This window comes from Patagioenas fasciata, chromosome 2 (assembly GCF_037038585.1).
Source record: "Patagioenas fasciata isolate bPatFas1 chromosome 2, bPatFas1.hap1, whole genome shotgun sequence".
In the NCBI taxonomy this organism is placed as follows: domain Eukaryota; kingdom Metazoa; phylum Chordata; class Aves; order Columbiformes; family Columbidae; genus Patagioenas; species Patagioenas fasciata.
The window spans coordinates 5,950,254-5,973,044 of NC_092521.1; the positions used below are offsets into that span (position 1 = coordinate 5,950,254).

The 22,791-nt window shown below is 39.1% G+C and overlaps 1 protein-coding gene across 5 annotated transcripts in view; it reads left to right on the forward strand.

The window, feature by feature from the left end:
* Positions 1 to 22,791, forward strand: part of TRAPPC9 (trafficking protein particle complex subunit 9) — a 551,813-nt gene that overhangs the window by 265,763 nt on the left and 263,259 nt on the right. For all 5 annotated transcript variants that reach the window (XM_071803771.1, XM_065830982.2, XM_065830984.2 and 2 more), the window contains 2 exons: positions 8,528 to 8,681; positions 19,947 to 20,037. In XM_071803771.1, the coding sequence (XP_071659872.1) occupies positions 8,528 to 8,681; positions 19,947 to 20,037 (245 nt within the window). The remainder of the gene's footprint in view (positions 1 to 8,527; positions 8,682 to 19,946; positions 20,038 to 22,791) is intronic.

A 22,791-nucleotide genomic window follows, 5' to 3' on the forward strand; every position in this document is an offset into this window, starting at 1 on the left:
TAACTATATTCTGAAACAATCAATAAGGCCGTGGCAAAATAAAGAGTTTAAAGTTTGTAGACTGGGCTAACTTGAATATGAGACTCTTGAAGGAATTAACCAAAGAGTGCTCTGAATACCTGTTGTTTTTCTAAGAAATCCAGAAAATGTGAAGGTCGTGTGTGATAGACATATATAGATTATGCATCTAAAACCCCAATAATTTGGGAAAACATTGGCTTGGAAAAGAATTTGTTATAATAGTAAGTCATCTCAAGGTGAATTCTGCCGCAGTGCTCTGGGAATAGGGGAAATTTTATCTTTGTGTATAAAAAAGAAGACAAGCACGTAGGTTGTAAATGAATAATTCACCATGAATGTGAAATTTAATTGTGTCTTGAAGTGACAATTCATGGTGAAATGTGCATGCTTGCACACTAAGCATTCATGTGTCCTATCATTTTACCCCAAAATTGTTTGAATCACTTCCTTTATGAAAACTTACAATTCCTTTATGAACAAAACGTATGTAAAATTCTGTATCACTTAATTTTCTCTCGTAATCATGGGCGGCTTCATGTATGAATGATTTCTTAGTTGTACAGGCTGTTCTGGTGTTTTGAGAATTCTGAGTTTGTTTTACTAGGATCTCGGTGCCTTCTCTCAGGATACTCTCTCAGTTGCACAACCTGTTATGGTCAAATTCGTTTAAGAGAAGAGCATTGCCATCAATTACATGATGTATCAAGCATTTTTAAGGCTTTTTTTCTAAAGAGTGACTTGATGCTCCAGGTTTGTCATGTACAAGAGGCTGTGAGACCCCTCCGAGGGTCTTGGTGACCCATGTTGGTGCTACATGGACCCAACTCCCCATGTCCCAGGCCACAGTGCCCTGGGACCAGCAACAACCACCGGTATTGGGACAGGACAGAGACCGTGCTGGGAAGTGATCCGGTGGTCATTCCTGATCGTGATGCTACTTACTGGTGTTTCTGGCTTTTTTGGGGGCGTTCCAGAAGCAGAGACACTTGGTGGTTTTGGCCCATGTTCTTCAACACGAGGTGTGTGCAGTCAGGAGGAAGACAAGGGTTGGAGCAGGTGGGTACCTGGTTCTTCCACTTGGTTCTTTCCACTACCTGGAAAAGATGCTCTGAACAGAACAGAAACACCCTATTCTGCTGTATTTTCCCTTTGTTTTTTGGGCAGAGCAATCTTCTCAATCTTCTCCTGAGAAGACAGACAGGTGAAATAATGCCAAGGCATGAGTGTAGAATGAATTTTTTTTGGTGGTGTTGTATCTGGCACAAAATTCCACGTTTTTAATTTCCGTATGTTTTCTTTTGAACTTTCTGCCATATAAAGGCAACACTGAATTGTACAAATGAGCAACTGAATATGAACATATACCTTTTGAAGTTTATTTCTCTGATTATGAATATTCCACTGAGAGGTAGGTGGTACAATGTGGCATTATTTTGGATAATAACAGGATTAGAATCCTTGCATAGTTCAACTGTGATAAAAAAGGTAGGATATTCAACTCAGTCTTCAAGTATTATCATGCTGAGGCTTTTCTACATTTCCTAAGAGGGAATGGTTATTGATTATCACTCTCTTATGACCCCTATAGAAATAAGCGTATTTATTTGAAGAGTACGGTATTACCATTATTATTTTAAATTTCTTATTTCATTATTAGCTAACAATTTTGCTGCACGGTGATTGCCATAGAAGTCCAAATTATTTAAATGGGCAAGTGAAAAAAGATGCGCGTTGAATCTAATTGTTTTGCCACTTTGTTTCCAGTTTATGGTTTTCAGATTTGGAGTTACAAATGAAAAAGCCAGATTCTCAGCATGCGTAGTATAATCTCATTTAAACCAAAGATTTGTGTAGCTAGCTGTCTCTTAACACTGTTCCATTTTCAAATATCTCATTATATGCAGTGGAATTATTCTCTTCTAGTTTAACTTTATATCATCTGAAATGTTGTGGATCAGATAAGTAGAAGCTGTTGAATTTTACAGACTTCGGCTCTATAGTTTGACTATTATCTTCTCTTCAATTATTTTAAATAAATAATTAAGTTCTAAATGCAAATTTTTAAATTTAATTGACCTTCCCAAGATTAATGGGAAAATGTATCTTTCGCTCTACATAGTTCAGATATTAAAGCAATCCTTTATAAAGTCAGTTTTAAGCCAGAAGGAGAGATCATTACTTATGGGCTGCTTGAGCTACTTATTTTTACAGTTGGATTTTATAGTACTGAATGGAATATATATTGTACTTCTAAACCAGTGAAATCCTTAGAAGTAAACACAAGGTATATGTTAATTTGCGTTACTTTACTTTCTCATTTTAGTCTAGTGATACATATGTATTAATCTCACAAGAGATTATTGAGGTCCCTGTTTGCCTGTGAATTATTATATACTGGGGCGTCACTACTCTACATTTTTTATATCAGCTACAGAATCTATATTTAGGGGGGAATTATGTGTATCTGAAACATGATTTTATAAAAATTGAGATTGCACAATGGAAAAATCAGGTGACGTTTCTTGTTTTAAACTAAGTTTTTCTTTAGGCATTTTTTTTCCCCTTTGTGAAACTGAGAACAAGATTATCATCCTCACTTCTGGCCATTCCTGAAATTTAAAGTCATTGACTCTACGGCGATTATTCATACACATAAACATTTTGCATAAGTAGTAGTAATGTGGTCTGACTCTGTGTCCCTGCCGTCTACTTTATATAAGAAAGAAGGATGAACAGGAAGCGTAATATTGAATAAAGTCTGCGACTGCCTTCTTTCAGCTTGATTATGGAAACAGCTTGCGAACTTATCTGTGGCTGGTAGTATTTAAATAGAGAGTTAGCCATGAGGAAGAGTTTTTTGGGTTCCTGTTATATCGTTTCTTCCTAAAGTTAATTCAATCAGGACTATCTCTAGATTTTATTCTTCCAACCTAAGCAGCAGTATTTTATTTACTTAACGAAAGATAAAATCTAGTTATGCTAACTAGATTGCTGCTTTCCTTTTAATACCATACCTGCGTTTAACCCTGTTTTATTTGGAGAGGGTGACATTTAATTTCACTGTATGGATTCATCCCCTTACGTTAGATGGGGACATCAGCAGAGCCAAGATGCATCAAGGGGGTGTCCCTGGGACTTGTCCTCTCTCCTGCCACCAACAAGCTCAGGAGTTTATAGCACTACAGGTAATATTCCCTTACTGAATTTTTCACTTATTCGTTTTATCTGCTCCTCGCCACTTCTGTGAAACTCTCGGTATTGATGAATTGTAACCAACGCTGCTTTAGTAAAGGGCGATGCGCAAGGCGCTGGTTCAGGGATGGTCGTGATGCCATTTAAAGGAATTTCTTGATGCAAAGTACCTCCTGTTGTGCATTTATGGGGAGAGGCTGAGGGAGCTGGGCTTGTTTAGTCTGGAGAAGAGGAGGCTTAGAGGTGAGCTCAGCACTCTCTAGAACTACCTGAAGGGCAGTTCTAGCCAGGTGGGGATTGGGCTCTTCTCCCAGGCAGTCAGCAATAGGACAAGGGGGCATGGGCTTCAACTCTGCCAGGGGAAACTGAGGCTGGAGATTAGCAAGCAATTCTTTGCAGAGAGAGTGGTCAGGCATTGGAATGGCTGCCCAGGGAGGTGCTGGACTCACCGGCCCTGGAGGTTTTTAAGCTGAGATTGGCCATGGCACTTAGTGCCATGATCTGGTCAATGGACCGGAGTTGGACCAAGGGTAGGACTGGATGATCTCTGAGGTCTTTTCCAACCCAGTCGATTCTGTGATTTCTTTTGTCAGGACAGAATAATATTTGCAGTAAAGTTCGAACTCATGAGAAGTGGTGAAACGATCTGTCCAATGTCTTTAATAATTCTGTACTGCGACTTTAATAGGACTTTGGCTAAGTGTCATTGAAACGTCTGCTGCACCGTGAGAAGGTTTGTCATGTTTTTTCCCCTGTAAGTCATCCTGACAAGTGACGTGAGACGATACCATGCAGACATACCATCAGCATTGCCAATGAGCTGACCTTTTCCTCTTCATTCTCTTAATTTGTATTTGAATAATTTGCATCACTGTACCGACGCTTGGTTGTCTGAGTAGCTGTCACAACGGCTCGGGCTCGTTTCGTGACAAAACCCAGTGGTTTCGCAACACGGTTGTTTCATTATTCATGAAAACTGTTGTTACTTTATCCCTTCTCCCACACAAGCAAGGTTAGAAACAAAACCTGTTTTGCATTTGCAGGATTGGCTATTAAATATTTTTACATAATGCAGTGTTTTTATACAAATATCTCATGATTTATTAAAAACTCTTCTTGTAGGAAATTTGGATAGCTACCCATGAGGCAAAGAAGGTTACAATGAAATTCTAGTCCCTTTTTCTGGAACAAATATATGTTTAAACTTGTGCATTTTAAGCTTTTTTATGTTTTCTCTGATATGTAATTACTGTGAAGGGCAAGGTACTGTGTATATAGTTACCCTTGCACAACATGAGCCATCATTATCCTGGCCATTTGTAATCAAATTAGTGTCTGTTTCAATCCAAATTGTCTTTTTCTTTTGTCTTCTTTCTATGTAGATTCTATAGATTCCTGTGTGTCGCAACAAACAATAGCAATTTGGGGAGGAAACAGGTTGTAAAGTAACTATAGATAGAAGCGGAGAGAGACTTTCATGGCTAAAACCCATTTCAGTTGGGTGATGGCCAAGGGGTTGCCTTTCACTGCCTTCTGCTTCTTTTAGGATAAAGCCCATGCGATCTCCACAGATCACTTAAAACATTGAAAAATCCTCTTTTTTTAGTGGGTGTTTGTACCCCAGTGTCCGGCTTCTCCATTTTCTCCATCAGTCAACTTGCTTCAGGAGTCGTTTGTCCATTCGTCAATACCTCACTGGGGAAATGCATCTTTCGAGATGGGAGGAATCACTGTATTAAAAGTTGAACGCAGAAGCTGTGTTTGTATAGGGGTAAATTTTTAAGGGTGAATGACTGATTTAGGTTAAGGTATTTAGTTTTTGTTTTGACTTTTATGTAAAGCCTTCCGTTTTACTACACATTCCACGGTCTGAGGAATAAACACTGAAGCGACATTATTGATAAAAAATGCAGAGATAAGGATATTTTCAGCAGAATACTGATGATGAAAGGCATATATGTTGAAGAAAAATATCTAGGATTTCGTTTTGTCATGCTTTACTTTGAGTGTAACGACAGTCTTGAGCAATTTTATTCTCTCTCTTTGTTGCTTTCATAGATTCTACCTACAGCTGTATTCATCATATTATTTGCTGTGGTTTTTCCCCCCTTCTTAGTTATCTTTTGCTCAGACCTCTTCACACTCCAAGTATCTTGTTGGAGATGTTTTTGAATCTTCTTAAATACAGTATACACAGCATAAATAAAAGCATGGTTAAAAACTTTGACAAATTAGGAGAGATTCTGAGTACTTGGTTCTTAGTACTGGTACTAAACCCTATTTACTTAATTTTTTCGTACCTTAAAGCTTAATAAAAGTTGTTTCAAACAGTCTTGTAAAACCGACTTGTTCCTAAGAGTAATCTAAGCTTTATTTCTGAAGCTGATGTGGATTTATTGTAGAGTGTTGGGGGGAAAAAGTGCCTACATGCATATCTAATTTCCAGGGAAAGAATTGACCATGTTGCCAGTAATGATCCATTAACAAAAGAATGCATTCTGAATGCCCTTTATTAAATATATTGTTAGGCAGGATTGTTTCTCTAATGCATTATTCACTTAGAAAAATGTGGCATGACAATTAGATGAGACCTGTTGTGCAGGTCTGTTGGGAGATGGATTCTAAATACATTTGACTGTTCAGAAACGACGATAATTCGCTGTCAAAATATGGCTAAAGGTGTCCAACCATGAGTATTTATGTGAGAATTTAAGCAGTACCGTGTATATAATAGAAATCAATACTGAGTTTGCATCTGTTCTTGTGCCACAGAGTGATGAAATAATCTCAGAAACAAAGGCAAAAATGTTTATGGAATGTTCCAGTTGCGCCTCTGTCTTCCACACACATTATGTATTCAAAATCCAGGAAAATTAAGCATATGTAGAGTTCAATTATACCTCAATACCACTAAGAACTGATGTTGTTAGCCATAGTTTCAGGCCTATTTTTTTTTCATCTACTCCACAGATTGTATCTAGGTGTTTTTCATTTGATTCTTTATTTCTGGCTTGATTTCTGCGGTTACTGTGCTATAGTTTCGTAGCTTGTGTTAGCTTCTTTTATATGCCCAGCGCTTGCTGCTCTTTGCATACAAATGAAGAGCTCTTAATGATCTCTTGCTGTAGGAAAAATAGCCAAAACAAAAACAGGCCTTAGAGAGTAATGGATTATTTCCCCTGCCTTTTTTGATTTTTATATGCGAAGAGCAATAAAGATGCGCTTTGCAGATGATCTTACGGAAACTATAATTGTGCCACCTTCGTCTCAGCGCTGTATTTGTATTTTTCATGATAAAGGTATTAACAGTTTCTCCTGAAATGTTGCTTTTTGCTCAGGGTGAAGCGTGATGTGCCTACTTGAATTCATCTTTCCACTGTAAAATTCATAAACTCGGGATTATTCGTTTTCTTCTAATTGCCATGTATTTTCTCCAATTTCTTCCAGGGTCAAGAATCTCTCAAATTAATGCTAATTATAGAAAAACTCTTCTGGTCTAGAGGGATTTAAAAACCCTTTCTTGTTGACTTTTGTTACCAGTGTTGGCAACATTTATGGAATATGTTTCTATATGTAGAAAGAGATAAAGGAGTAATAATAATCCTGTGCTTTTGTTGAATTCCCTCCCCATAGCCTTTCATAGATTGTAGCTGCATTTCATCATGAATGATTTTGAAAGCTGTTGCTTGCTCTTCTGTTTTCTTTAAGTGCAAAGTCATCTCAAGAGCAATATATTTTAATTCTTCCCTAATTATTTTTCTGTTTCAGACGATTCAGGAAATTAAAGCTCTTTTGGCAGCACAGTATATTAGATCTGCTATAACCACATTTCATGTGATGTGAGCTGGTTTAAAATCCCTTTTCTATTAGATTAGTGATTCTAGTTTAACATATAAGTATTTAGTATGCATTATAGCATCATATAGTTAATTTAATTTGCTTTTATGCCTTACAGTACATTTAATAAAGTGATTATTTAACCATTTACTACCAACAAATTACACTATGATATAGAAATTAACATTGCCTGTAATACATGAATATATATAAAGCAAGTTGCAAGTGTCTTCTTAAAGAAAGAAACAAGGGCCACATTTGTGCCCTAGTACTGTGCTTATTTTGTCTTTCCTTCCCGAGTTTTGTAAGGAAATTGCTAAAGGAAAATTTAGGAGGTTGGCTTGTATAACCAATGGTGTGCACATGGCTTTCTAAGTGTGTTACTTGAGGAGGCACTTCTGTATGTATTTTGTTTTACTTGTATATAGGTGGGGCTTAATAAACTACTTTAAATAGTATGTTTAGCAGCATGTGGCCCATTTTTGTCGCTTTTTTTCGGCAAGTCTTAAGCACCCCAGGAGCATTTATATACCAAGAGGGAAGGCAGATGAACCTCTGGAGAAGCACAATAAGGTCAACTGGTTGCAACTGCAACACGGATGTCTTGTGTATCACTCACAAAGACATTAATATGTTGATTGTCAATTTTTAAAAAATCTTACCAGTGTGCCCAGGTGGCCAAGAAGGCCAATGGTGTCCTGTCCTGTATCCAAAAGAGCGTGGTCAGCAGGACAAGGGCAGTGATCCTGCCCCTGCACTCTTGCATTGGGGAGGCCACACCTGGAGTATTGTGTTCAGTTCTGGGCCCCTCAGCTCAGGAAAGAGATTGAAGTGCTGGAGCGGGTCCAGAGAAGAGCAACAAGACTGAGGAAGGGACTTGGACACAAGACCTTTGGGGAGAGGCTGAGGGAGCCGGGCTTGTTCAGTCTGGAGAAGAGGAGGCTTAGAGGTGAGCTCAGCACTCTCTAGAACTACCTGAAGGGCAGTTCTAGCCAGGGGGGATTGGGCTCTTCTCCCAGGCAGTCAGCAATAGGACAAGGGGCCATGGGCTTCAACTCTGCCAGGGGAAATTGAGGCTGGAGATTAGCAAGCAATTCTGTGCAGAGAGAGTGGTCAGCATTGGAATGGCTGCCCAGGGAGGTGCTGGACTCACCGGCCCTGGAGGTTTTTAAGCTGAGATTGGCCATGGCACTTAGTGCCATGATCTGGTCAATGGACTGGAGTTGGACCAAGGGTTGGACTGGATGATCTCGGAGGTCTTTTCCGACCCAGTCGATTCTGTGATTCTGTAAACTTCTGTTTTCAGTAGTATAAATCGTATGGCTTTTATTTCGTACATGCAGACTAGATCCCATTGAGACAAATACAGCAATATCGCAGTGCTTGGTTTCACAGCGCTCTGCCTTTTCCGCGGAAGTAATATCTGTAAAATTGTGATACTGAAAATCCTGTTTGCTTTCTTTTGCCTTTGCTGCAGCATGGCTATCCAAGTGGACAAGTTCAGCTTCGAGAGCTTCCCAGAATCCCCCGCTGACGGGACACAGTTTGCCAATGCGAAGCAGCTGGAAGAAGAAAGGCAACAAGCCAAAGGTCTGGAGATTAACAGCAAGCTGGATATTTGCTGGAAAATTATATCCTTTCATAAATACTTGCTTTAAAAAACATATAAATATATGCCCTATGACACGTTTTATTTTAGAATTCAACTCACTTTATAGCAGTGTTACCGAAAAGTAATTAGAACTATGAAGCTTATCCTAATTACAGACTGTTTAAGGTTAATTGTGCTTTATATTATTTAAATGATGCTTGGGTCTTACTAGAAGGCTTTTTCTAGAGTCAACGAACCTGCCACAAACCCTTTTTTCACAACTTTTTTGCAGAAATATAATTAGGATTGATGAGTAATGGTTTTATAGGGTCAGATTTTCTGTTCTTCCCCACACCAAGTAACTGAATCATAAAGAAATGCATGAAGCTGGATTTAGAGAGTTTTCATGTAGTTAATTACATTTGGGCAGACCAGAACATATTAGAAAAATCTATTCCCAAGTCCTCTGTAGAGGTTTAGTAATAGATCTGATCTTGAGTAGCCTTTTTAAGGCTTGGAAAGGACTTGCGTGATGACTTAGTCATCCTAAACAGAAAATCCCCATCATCATTCTAAATTCAATAAAAGTTTGCCTTATGATTATTAATAAGAAATTACGTGCAGTTTGGAGTTGAAATAAGCCACTGTTGTTGCTGTAAATTTCAAGACTTCCATAAAAACTCTTGTGTGCCTGTCAAAAGTACAATTTTCATGATTTTCATCAGGGAAACGTTCTGTGCAGCCAACCCCAAGTCAAGGGTTGATATTCACCATCTTCCAGGACTCAAATCACCCTCAAATTCATGCGATGGGTGGCAGGAGATGAGAGAAGAACATCAATCAAATCATGGTTCATCTTTAAAGTCTTTTTGTGGTTTTAATTGTACTTTTATCTGCTGATCTCAAATGATTTTTTGTTACTAATTATTAAATTAGCTGCACAGGATTAGTCAAAGGCAAGATTTGAGACATAAATGAGATTCCTGGTGCCTGATTCTGTCCAGGCTCCCTAAGCAACATTTCAGAGTTTGTTTATACAAAAATGTCAATATTTAACCAGCACTTACTTAGAAATTTTGTGTGTTGTGGAGTGATATTAATTAATATTCTTTGATAGCGCAGTTGAAATCTCACACTGGCATTGAATGCATAGTTGTAATAATTTTGTCAGGATGTAAAAATGCATCCTTATTCATTTCTGTTGCTGGGCAACACCATTTACATCCATTCTGTGTTCTGTATTTAAACCCAATTTTGATACCAAAACTTTCATGACAGACACATAGGTCAGCACTGTAGAAAACCTATAGAAAAATGCATGAATTCCATGTGCTAAATTCAGTACAAGCACTGGTTTCTGTGTTTTTAAGATTTGTTACGAATGTTCTCTCTGTTCCTAGAAGAAGAACTATCCTAATGCAAAGCAATTAATTGCACAAATACTAAAAATTATTGAAGAAAAGTGTACATTGTTTTCCAGATTTCAGGTTCCAACTGGAATCAAGTCTTTAGCATCCTTTTATTTCTTACGGTAACATTTAGATGTGCAGCAGTACAAACAAGGTAAAATTTCCTCTCACTTCTGCTAAATTTGAGAAACTTTGTTTCCAAGATATCTGTCCTCCTATCAGAGTAATTTGAAGCTGGCCAGCAGCATTTATTTTGGACATACTGATGGACAGACAAAGAGGGAGAAATGGATTGATGACTCAACTGCATAAGCCTTGCTTTGCTTCTGAAACCAACCTAAATGCAGCCAAGAGATAAAAAGCGTTTGCAAAAATACCCAGGGATATTGTAGCTTATATTTCTTACTAGAGAAGGCGTTTTTGCACAAGTCTTTTTGGATGTTAAGAGCGAGCGGTCTCTTTGGTGTCTACCATCCTTGAGCTTCTTTGAGCTCTCTAGCTAACCTTTCTCTCCTAAGTATATGAATGAGAAGGGGAATGTATATTTTAGAGAACATGGTTCCGACAATTTTGTTGTAAGTAACCTTATATTGCTTACAAGGGAAGGGCTGTATTATTGAGTTTGCGATTCCTCAAATTCTTACTGCATTGGTTGATATGATATGAAACCATCACGTAAACAAAGGCTTCAATTTTTAAATGTGCAGATTACATTGCTTGCAGTGACAAGTTAGTTATATGGAACTCCGATGATGGCCAAAAATAGTTCACAAAGGATGGGGACTTCAGGATGTTTCTATGTCTTGAGGAGCACCATAAGTATTTTTGAGTATGTAAAGTCCATTTTCCATGGCTTTATCCATTGAAATATTCAGTGTTTCAAGTAATGAGATTTTCAGTGCTTTATATATGAGAATATTGTAAAACTTGATTGATATTCATATACTTGTGGAGAGATGAAGGCAGGAGGTAAAGACAACACAGCATATTATTCAATTCAACCTTCGTAAATCTGTGATAGAACAAAAATTATTAGGAAAATAGACCTTCTTATGAGAAAGCTTTCTGCTATGCCATTTCAATTAAGAAAAATTCTGGAGTAATGTAATTTAGTGTATCTTTGAGATTATAAATATATCAAGATAATTTAAATTAAGAACATGCTGTCTTCTTTTTAAGCATCTGTTAGATGGCATCTGGTATCCGCTTAACAACTGGGGTTTGTTTTAACAGGATTTGAACAGAGAGAGCACATGTAGTATTAAGCTGACTAATATTTACAAATTATACTTCTATTCCTATTTTCTAAACATTTTAAAACAATTTTTTTACTTTATTTGGGGATCTTCTGTGCATTCTGACTCATGGATCACGACAACTGTACAAAGTGTCCTTGGAAGTTTCTAGAGTGTTGTATTTCCTGCTGAGTGCTCTAAGGTTTCCTCCTTTTTACTGATACTTAGTACCTGAATTCTTCATAATCTTGACTTAAGAAACCTCATGTTCCCCATGTGGAAGGTGAAGGGCAGGTTAAAATTCTCTTTGTGGCCTTTGAGCACTTGGTATTAGAACCACTGTGAAAGAATCACAAAATCCCAGAATGGTTGGGGTTGAAGGGACCTCTGGAGATCATCCAGTTCAACCCACCTGCTAAAGCAGGTTCACCAGAGCAGATCACACAGGAAGGTGTCCAGGCGGGTTTGAATGTCTCCAGAGAAGGAGACTCCACAACCTCTCTGGGCTGCCTGGGCCAGGGTTCTGGCACCTCAAAGGAAAGAAGTTTCTCCTCATGTTTAGATGAAACCTCCTGTGGTTCAGTCTGTGGCCGTTGCCCCTCATCCTGGAGTACTTTAAGGACACTTCTTGTCTACAGGTGCTGGATGACTTGATTTGGTGAGTGCTGTGCAGGATCTCCTCTGTCCCTGGGAAAGTAATGGAACAGCTTATCCTTGGTGCCATCTCAAGGCACATCAGGGATAAGAGGGTCATTAGGGGCAGTCAGCATGGCTTTACCAAGGGTAAGTCATGCTTGACCAACCTCATAGCTTTTTATGAGAATGTAACAAGGTGGATGGATGATGGCAGGGCGGTGGATGTGGTCTACCTTGACTTCAGTAAAGCCTTTGACACAGTCTCTCACAGCATCCTCACAGCTAAATTGAGGAGGTGTGGTCTGGACAATAGAGTAGTGAGGTGGGTTGCAAACTGGCTTAAAGAGAGAAGCCAGAGAGTGGTGGTCAATGGTGCGGAGTCCAGTTGGAGGCCAGTATCTAGTGGAGTGCCTCAGGGGTCAGTACTGGGGCCAATATTATTCAATATATTCATTAACGATTTAGACGAGGGAATTGAGTGTACTATCAGCAAGTTTGCTGATGACACTAAGCTGGGAGGAGTGGCTGACACGGCAGAAGGCTGTGCTGCCATGAGAGACCTGGACAGGCTGGAGAGTTGGGCAGGGGGATAACCTGATGGAATTTAACAAGGGAAAGTGTAGAGTCCTGCACCTGGGCAGGAACAACCCCAGGTTCCAGTGTAGGTTGGGGCATGACCTATTAGAGAGGAGTGTAGGGGAAAGGGACCTGGGGGTCCTGGTGGATAACAGGATGACCATGAGCCAGCACTGTGCCCTTGTGGCCAGGAAGGCCAATGGCATCCTTGGGTGTATTACAAGGGGGTGGTCAGTAGATCGAGAGAGGTCCTCCTTCCCCTCTACTCCGCCCTGGTGAGACCCCATCTGGATTATTGTGTCCAGTTCTGGGCCCCTCAGTTCAAGAAGGACAGGGAACTGCTGGAGAGGGTCCAGCGTAGGGCAACAAAGATGATTAAGGGAGTGGAGCACCTCCCTTATGAAGAAAGGCTGAGGGAGCTGGGGCTCTTTAGTTTGGAGAAGAGGAGACTGAGGGGTGACCTTATTAATGTTTAGAAATATATAAAGGGTGAGTGCCATGAGGATGGAGTCAGGCTCTTCTCAGTTGCAAACAATGATAGGACAAGGGGCAATGGGATCAAGCTGGAGCACAAGAGGTTCCACTTAAATTTGAGAAAGAACTTCTTCTCAGTGAGGGTAACAGAGCACTGGAACAGGCTGCCCAGGGAGGTTGTGGAGTCTCCTTCCCTGGAGACATTCAAAGCCCGCCTGGACACCTTCCTGTGCGACCTCACCTAGGTGTTCCTGCTCCAGCAGGGGGATTGGACTAGATGATCTTTTGAGGTCCCTTCCAATCCCAAACATACTGTGATACTGTTATACTGTGAAGATCCATTTGGAGGAGTGCAATTTGATGGTAGGCTTAGCTGCAGTCACCCTGAGATGGTGGAGTTCAATATCCTGAGGCAAGTGAGGAAGGCAAGTAGCACGATAGTGACTGTGGACTTCAGGAGAGGAGACTTTGGGGAACTGGTAGGCAGATGGACCTCCAGGGGCAACCTTCTCAAAGCTCCAGAGTTGCAACAGTCAACAAACACATCTGACTGTTCAAACAAGCCATATCATGAGGTGACTGTAGCAAGTTGCAGCCAGGTAAATTCCCAGTTAGGTACTGGGAAGAATACTTTCCATAACACGGGTCCTCAAATAGCAGAACACGTTGTTCAAAACTGCTATACAATTGATGTCTTTGAAGAGATTGAAAAATTCTGGACAAGACCTTGAACAACCTGATGCAATTTCAGTATTATACTTGCTGTGAGCTCAGGGTCGGACAGTGACTCTGGAATTGCCTTTCAATATAGATTTTGGGATTTGTGCAGCCACGCAGAGGGCAGAGAATGCTGAAAACTAAATTCCTGTTCTCCCCCATCTCTTGCTCTCCTCAGGTCTGATTGCAGCCAGAGACATTTTCTAATCTACTGTGAAAGAATTGCTGTTTCAGTGAAATGAGACTGTGACATTTTGGAGTAATTTTTGTGAAAATATTCCAAACCTGGCACTAACAGCCTTTAAAAAATGAGGCTTCCAGTGCTACCTTAAATATCATGTTCCATTTCTAACTTTTCAAACAGTTAGATCTTTTTTTTTTTCTTACTTCACTATTAATTTCTGTGATTTATTTGAGGCCTGTCCTATTTACAAAGTTTTCTTACATTTCTGAAATTGTATTCCGTGTGCCCCTTCCCCATTTTTTTCTTTTCTATATTTAAACCTGATTGCCAACATTTTTTCAAAGCACGTTTTCTTTCAGACGTATGGCTGACATTCTCCTGCAGTATAGCTATATTCTTCTCAATGTGTGGGATCCAAAGCTAGAAGCAAAGCTTCAGGTGAGGTTTCTCATAGAATAAAATCCTTACCTTCTATTTCCATGTTTCAAATATGATGCTTGCTCTGAGAACTATTCATGACTCATTTTGCAAGTGTCCCATGTCTGATTGGCCAGGAAGGCCAATGGTACCTGGGGTGGATTAGAAGGGGGTGGTCAGTAGGTCAGAGAGGTTCTCCTGCCCCTCTGCTCTGCCCTGGGGAGACCACACCTGGAATATTGTGTCCAGTTGTGGCCCCTCAGTTCCAGAAGGACAGGGAACTGCTGGAGAGAGTCCAGCGCAGGGCAACAAAGATGCTGAAGGGAGTGGAGCATCTCCCGTGTGAGGAAAGGCTGAGGGAGCTGGGGCTCTGGAGCTGGAGAAGAGGAGACTGAGGGGTGACCTCATTCATGGTTACAGATATAGAAAGGGTGAGTGTCAGGAGGATGGAGCCAGGCTCTTCTCAGTGACAGCCAGTGATAGGACAAGGGGCAATGGGTTCAAACTGGAACACAGGAGGTTCCACTTCAATTTGAGAAGCAACTTCTTCCTGGTGAGGGTGTCAGAGCCTGGCCCAGGCTGCCCAGGGAGGTTGTGGAGTCTCCTTCTCTGCAGACATTCAAACCCGCCTGGACACCTTCCTGTGGAACCTCAGCTGGGTGTTCCTGCTCCATGGGGGGATTGCACTGGATGAGCTTTCCAGGTCCCTTCCAACCCCTGACATTCTGGGATTCTGTGGTCCAGTATAACTAACAAAATAATTATTCTCAACTACCGTTTATAGATTTGTTGATTCCTTCCAGGATGATACTTGGAACTTTTCTTCATTAAATTTCATCTAAGTGACGTTCCACTCATTTATTAGGTTTGTGAACACTGACATCTTTTTCAGATACATAAATTTTATGAATGTTTTTGTCTTTCATCATCTAAGTAGCCAATCAGAATTATGAAATTATTATGCATTGGAGAGAACGTTGTGTCATGTCATTTGATATAATGTCTGAGCACGACAGCAAACAACTGATAACCATTATTGACATTTCCTTTTTGGTTTGTCTGCTCAGCTTTTGATGACTTTATCTTGAGTCTACATCATAATTAAGAATCTTTGATTATGAGAATATCACATGTTGTGGAACTTTTGTACATTAGGAAAGGTTTCCTTAGTTGGATAGAGCTTTACATTTCCGTGCAGCTTCTTAGCATCAACATTTGCTTGCAAAAGTTACTATTATTTAAGAACCCCAATAACTGCATGTAATTAGTCTTAATAATAAAACACCTCAATGATAATCAAGCAGGAAGCTTAAAATATGACTAAGGCTACTGCTATCAGTAAGCCGTGATCATTAATCATTTAAGTTTGTTTTTCGTAAGTATAATTTTTATTTATGAACATTTGCTGATTTGTTTCTGATTGTGTGCACACTTCCACCTGTATTTATTTGCAAAGAAATACGCTATTGGAAATAAATCTTTTTAGAAGGATGCAAGATGTGAAATGCTACAGAGAGAAAAAGCATGAGTAACTTTAAGATAAAATATATTTTTAAAATTCTATTATATTTTTAAGCAGTAGGTTTTAGAAAACATGCTGTGTTGTAATTGTGCGTACCCAGCTACACATTAGACAATCAAGATATTATAAAACACTAAAGTTTTCCTTGGGGAAATAACTAGTTCATTTGATTGTCACTCAAGTTTTCAGTATGAAACAGTTTATATCATATTCAATCTGTTGCTAAAGAAACGCAAAATAAAAGTGTCTACTGTGAAAAATTAGGGATTGGGGTTTATTTATTTATTTTTAAACAGCATCTGGTGGTTGTGTGTTCATTGGCTCTGAGGCCCCAGATGAAATTCATTTGGTCGTGCAAATGAAAATGGCTTGAACTGCCAAATGTGAGCAGTTGTGGTGGAAACTGGAAGGCAATTCAGTTCTGGCTGGTGCACGTGTTGTTAATAATAAATATTTGACTGTTGGAACTGAGGTCAGTAAACACATTTAAGAATCTAATTCCTCTGGAAGAGCAGGTGTATTGTCATAATTTCAGCAAAACAGTCATAGGTTTGGTTAAGTAGATTCTACAAGGTCAGACTTAACTTTGACACACAGAGTTTTAAATTCTGAATCTTACACTTCCATCTCTATAAGGTTCCGCTGTGAGCTAAGAATGAAAGGGTTTATTGGCAACCCGTGTTCCAACTGCTTTGATTTCATTGACTTCTGAAGTCTTGTCTTAGAAAACAGGCAAACTCTTGAGTTAAGCTTTTCTCTCTTTTTCCTCTGACATTTTATTGCTGCCTATTTCGGTTGCTTTTCATCTCCAAGAAGATGAGTTTGCTGCGTTATTCAGTTTGTATTTGCATGATAGCGAGCAATTCTATATAATTGCCTGATATATAGTCAGGAGATAAAAATCAATGATGTGAAATTCCATGCTATAGTGTTTTGTGCGTTAGGAATGGTTAGACCATACCAGCTATACTGAGTTTCTTTGTCAGCTTTAGTTACTTTTGTCTTTGAGCCTGTTTGGCAGCAGAGCTTAAGCTGGAGTAGATGTTTAGTGAACTCCGTAGGCAAAATTTGGGTAGTTGTTAAAAACACGACACATTTTGGGGATTTTTTCGCAAGGTAAAGCAACTTTTTGGAATCGGTTTGTGCAAGTTGGGCATTTTGATGATGTCTGAGTCTATTTTTCCATACGTGTGGGAACACTGCACCGAATTCCTGTGGTACTACCAGGTCTTCCTGCAAAGTAATCTGAAGAAAGCAAGGTTTTGTTGATTAAATAATAATGTAGGTTGGAAGGAACCTCTTTGGGTTGATTTTAATGGCCTGTCGTGCAACTTGTGTCCGTTGCCCCTCTTAGTATCACTGTGTTTCTCCAAGAAGAGTCTGGTTCCATCTTCTCTATAATTTCGTGCTACAACAATAGAATTGGACTGGACATACGATTTCAGAAGTGTAGATCTGTCTTTTTTGTTAATTAGTTGAGGTATAGCTATACATACTTTTGACACCCAAACTAAGAAGTAGTTGGTTTCCAAAATAATCCGGAGCTGTGTTGAATTTGAAACTGCAAAATGTATTTTCCTTGTGAATAAATGAACCTGCTTGGATAGCGCTTACTGTGATAAAGTACGGAGAATCACCTATTTTATAGTCATTTTATAATGGTATCTGAGACATTAAGCTTTCCATGGAGCTTTAAGCAGTAAAAATTTGTAATATTCCAGGCACCACAGTGAGCCAGTTGTAAGTACATTACAGTTAAATTAGTTTAACGTTACAGTTAATGACAGCCACTCTGTTTTAAAACTTCTTTTAAATACTACCTTTTTATTAGTGTTTTCTCTCACTTATATTCCTTACATTAAAGATGTGATAACAGAATTATTTATCTGCTATATCTATAAAGTAATCCAAATTGTGTATTCTCTATCCTATAGCTTGGTTTCTGGAAATCATTCTGTTGTGCTGGTGTCCTGGGTTTAATTCTTTAGCAGCGATGATTTTCTAAGGTCGTATTCTGCTGCCTTCAATTTTCCAAAGAGGTGCTTTGCTTTAATGATGTTTACAGCTTTCAGACTCTTTGGGATTTGTGATTTCTTCATCTGTAGCGCTTTTAGGAAATAAAAAGCTATTTAAGCTTCTTTTTCTTTTTTTTTTTTCCTGGGCATAATGAGAATATGAAGAAAAAAATAGTGAGAATGCTATAAAATATATTGATTTTCCTCTTCTATCATCTTCTTGAGCTCCTGAGTCTCAATCGCATGTTGTTAGATCTCATTTTGCTCTGAGGTTCCAAGACTTTTGAATTTCCTAGAGAGCCTGTAAAGTTGTGTCCTGGAGTCAAAATTAGTTATCTGCAGTACTTGTTAATTATCTTTGAAATGACACGGATACTTTACAGTCAGATACTGTGCCTGAGTTTTGTTTAGGAGCTGTTCATAGAAACTCAGGTTCTTTCTTTTTTAACCTGTTTTTGAGGAAGGTGGTTCCAGTACTTTTGGAATTGTTGGTTGAAACCTTGATCATCTTGCTGGGAGTTTGACTCTTAATTATAGTGGGAGAGCACTTCACCTATGACTGTTTCGTTACAAAGTTGGAACAAGAGTGTTTTCGAGTCTCAGCATCCTGTTTCTCTCTTGAATTTTGTCTCTGTGTGGTGCTCCTGTTCTGGGAAAGCATGAGCTGAGCTGTAAAGACGATACAAGTTTAACCAGAGGATTTCCAGGGTAAGGACACAGAAGCTCATATGCTTTGTGTTCATGAACGAGCCGTCCTTGCTCCACCTCCACTTCTTTCAATCTGGCCAAGATAGGGACTCGTTGTGGTACAAAACGGTACCAAAGCCAACAGATGAAGCTTTGGCCAAATATTAGATGATGCTTCAAATCCCTAGTCTGCAGTCAGGGAATTAGATAAAAGAAATCCAGTGCTCTGTCTGTTACACATACATGTTGTTGTTGATACAAAACACGTGAAATTATTATTATCATGCAACCTGTTTTGAAGCCCTTTAAAAATAGAGATTTTCCTTTTCCCAACAGGCTGTTTCAGTGCTTCACTGTCCTTAGAGTAAGAACGTTTCCTAAGAACATTGTACCTTGAGGTGCTGGAGCGAGTTGAGAGAAGAGAACGGAGCTGGGGAAGGGGCTGGAGCACAAGTGTGATGGGAGCGGCTGAGGGACCTGGGGGGTTCAGCTGGAGAACAGGAGCTGAGGGGAGACCTTCTGATCTCTGAACTGCCTGGAAGGAGCTTGGAGCATGGAGGGGGTTGGGCTCTTCTCCCAAGGAACAAGTGACAGGATGAGAGGAAATGGCCTCAAGTTGCGCCAGGGGAGATTCAGATCAGATATTAGGAAAAATTTCCTCACAGGAAGGATTGTCAGGCACTGGAACAGGCTGCCCAGGGCAGTGATGGGGTCACCATCTCTGGAGGGCTTTAAAAGACACATAGATGAGGTTCTTAGGGACATGGTTTAGTGTTAGAGTTGGGTTATGGTTGGCCTCGATGATCTTGGGGATCTCTTCAAACCAAAATAATTCTATGATTCTCTATGATTCTCACTTTTTCTCATTTTAGTCTGAGCGTGGCCCTGAGCTCCTCAAACAGGGGTGAGTAGAACAGGAACCAGGTTCCATGCCTGTGTGATTCTGGTGTGATGTTTGCCCTCAATACCATCACTGTCGCTGCCTTGTCCACCATCCCTGTATCTCCACAGAATCGGCATTGAGCTGGTATTCAGGCTCTCCTAGCCCACATTTGTTCTGTTTTTATTGCCTGATTAAATTTTATCCTTTTTGTTTTCAGGTTGCTCTTAAGTTGTCATTTTGAACTCTGATCCTGCACCACATAGTTACAGGTTCTGCATTTTTAATCAATATGTACATTAATATACTTCAGGTACGTTTTACTTTTGCGTCTTCATTTTAACGCTCCTCAGTGGAATTAAGTTTTTATATTCCGAAGATACCAACTGCTCTAATTATCACTGTTAGCCAATTCATGGGTTAATAAACCAAATATGTAGCATTAAGCTTTAATGAATCTCTAACTTGCAGTTTTGATTTGCAGTAATAAAAGTTGTACGTGTGACATGCTCGTCTTCTCTCCGAAACAGAATTTTCCTTAATTCCAATTTACCCTTCCTTGAAGCGTGAAGGGGAAGCCAGTGTGGAGGGTGTTCTTAATCAACTGGTCCTGGAGCATCTACAGTTGGCTCCTCTCCAGTGGGGTGAGTAGTGTCAACATCTATTGATCTTTTTCGAGGATACACTGGCAAGTGATTTTTAGCAGCATGAGAATGATAATGTGTTCATTTACTGATAATCTACGATACAGGAGAATTTGGTATGAATTTTATTTTCTTTTAGATATTTTACTTAGCTGAAGATAAATTGATACCTATTTTATTTTAAGTATCACTGTTCAGTGGCATAAATATGAAACCTGAGTATGCACTTCTTTCTGTAATTCGCAGTCCTAGTGATGTTGTATGGGAGATGGCCGCTACTTAAATTTTCACTTTGCCTGACAGTATGTGTTTTGAAAGGAATTTCTCTAAAATATTGTCATATGGAATTGTAATATACTTTGTGGCATATTTGCATTACTAACTTTTTAGGTACAGAAAAAGTTGTTATTCTGTGTAATGGGGAAGAACAATTTTTCTTAATTCTGCTTTTAGAATGATGTTCCAACGATGAAATACTGAAGTAATTTAATTTCAAAGAGTCCTAATAGGTTCTTAGCAGGCTTGTTCGGAGGCTTTGGAACATGGGATGTTTTATCTCCAACACTTTTATGTCAGTTACAAGTTTCAGAAGAAGTCCCCCATGGCAAATTTTGCTATATACTCCTTATTTTAATTCATTTGATGACTTAGAAAGGACCAATTTTAAGGAACAATGATCCATCACAATTGTCTGCATTCTGAAATGACCCCATTTGTGTACTATTTGAAGTGCTTATGTTGTTTTCAAGCCTGTGGACCATCCTCAACTCATATATTAAAACCTCTAAGCACTTTGTTTATAGATGAGAAGGTTAAAACTGGTGAAGTTGTTTGTCGTAAATCATCTGTTTCTTAAATCATGCTTATCTGGCTTCTGTTCTTCAGAGGATTCAGGGATTTGGTGGCATTTGCTTGTATGACCAGTTTTGGCTGTGATTACCTTGGTCCTCATCAGTGAAACAAGTGGTTTATATCAGATGCGTGTGATTTCCTTGGTTTTCTCCTTTTAGTTTTCCTTTTTAAAATGCTGAATTCTGCTATTTTTGTAGTAAAATAAGCTTTTAGAGTCATAAGATGCTAGCTGGTATTCCTGCCTAAATTGTGATATTCGTAGATACTTCGATGCACGAGTTAGAAAACATGAACGTAACACCGATTTACCTTAAAATCTTATTGCCTATGGAGCTGATAAATCCTCAGGTTGTTGCTTAATTCAGTTAAAGAATCCCAATTACTTTAGTTTTCAGAATGTATGACCAGCAGACAAAACTCTGTGATATTCTCTGCCTCACAACTGCAGAATCTTTTCAAGCACAATTTCTTGGCTGATTATGGCTTACATGTTAATTATCTTCCTTAAAACAGGGAAAGGGAGATGCTGTGGGATATCAAATACTTGGTTTCCCACAACTTAAATACAACATGTCCTTTTTGAAAGTTCTGGTGGCATAAAATAGTGGTTTGCAGAAGTCTACTTTATTTTTATGTCTAGTATCTTCTCAGTATGAAGTTACTATTGCATAGATTATCTATTTTGTATAACACAAAGAGTATGTCCATGTAGAAACTGTAGCTCAGTGTGGAGATTATTGAAAAGAACATTTTGATTAAAGGCCTGATTTTACCTGAAACCAAAAAATGAAAATTAAACCATGACTTCAAATGTTCAGTAGTTAAGTCTTTGCTAATTGGTTCCACAATGTTGTAACCACGTATCCCTACCTGGAGTCATCATGTGGAAATCTACTGCAATCCCTCCAGAAAGTGAACTATGGCAATATGAGCAGATTCTGGTTTTATTGATGTGTGGGATGGAGGAGGAATTAAAAGATTGTTGTTTTGTTTTGTTTTTCACTTTGGTGGGTGGGAGTAATAAGGAATTATTGGACTGTCTGGACAATCTAGAGTGTGTGTGTGTGTGCATGTACACATGTACTTAGACAAAGTGGAGCTGGAGTGTAATTTGTCTTTCAATATCAGAATCTATGTCTTATTTAACACTTACAGGCATGGTAAAGTGTTATGTGTTTCAAATGCAGGTTTTGTTTTCCCTGCGTTTTTTATTTTTCTTGATATTTTGAAGTGATTGACCTTAACTATTTTATAAGAATCAGCTATTTTAGTAGTACTATTCTGCACTGAGTACCAGTAATGAGATAACCTTGTGCAAGCTAAATTAATTCTTTGACCATTAACATTTCTACTAAAAGAGAACTGTAATCTTAATATGTATAATTAATAAGGTGTGCTGGTTTTGCTGAGCTCGTGTTAATTTTCTTCGTAGTAGTTAGAATATTTTTAGTAGCTAGCAGTGTGTGAGAATTTAGTATGAGAATAAGGTGATGACACACTGGACTTGGCATGGAAAAGAGTCCTTGTTCTTGGGACAGAGTTAATTCTTTCTTTCCAGTAGCTGTACTGTGTGTTTGAGTTGATATGAAAAGCATGTGAGAACTCAGGGATGTTTTGGCTCTTGCCAAGGAGACCAAGGACTTTTTCAACTTTCCAACCACAGACACTCATAGAATTTGGGAGAGTGCACAGACTGGACAGCATCCAGATTAATATCCAGGCTGGCCAATGAGATATTCCCTCCCATTAGCATCATGCTTGGTGTTTAGCTGGAGCTGTGTTTTCCAGGTCATCCATTCAGCTATTTCTGGGATATTCTATATGGGACGAGTGTTTGAGAGCAATTGCATTGTGCATCACTTCTATCTGTCTATAAGTATCAATAATAATAGCAATTAATAT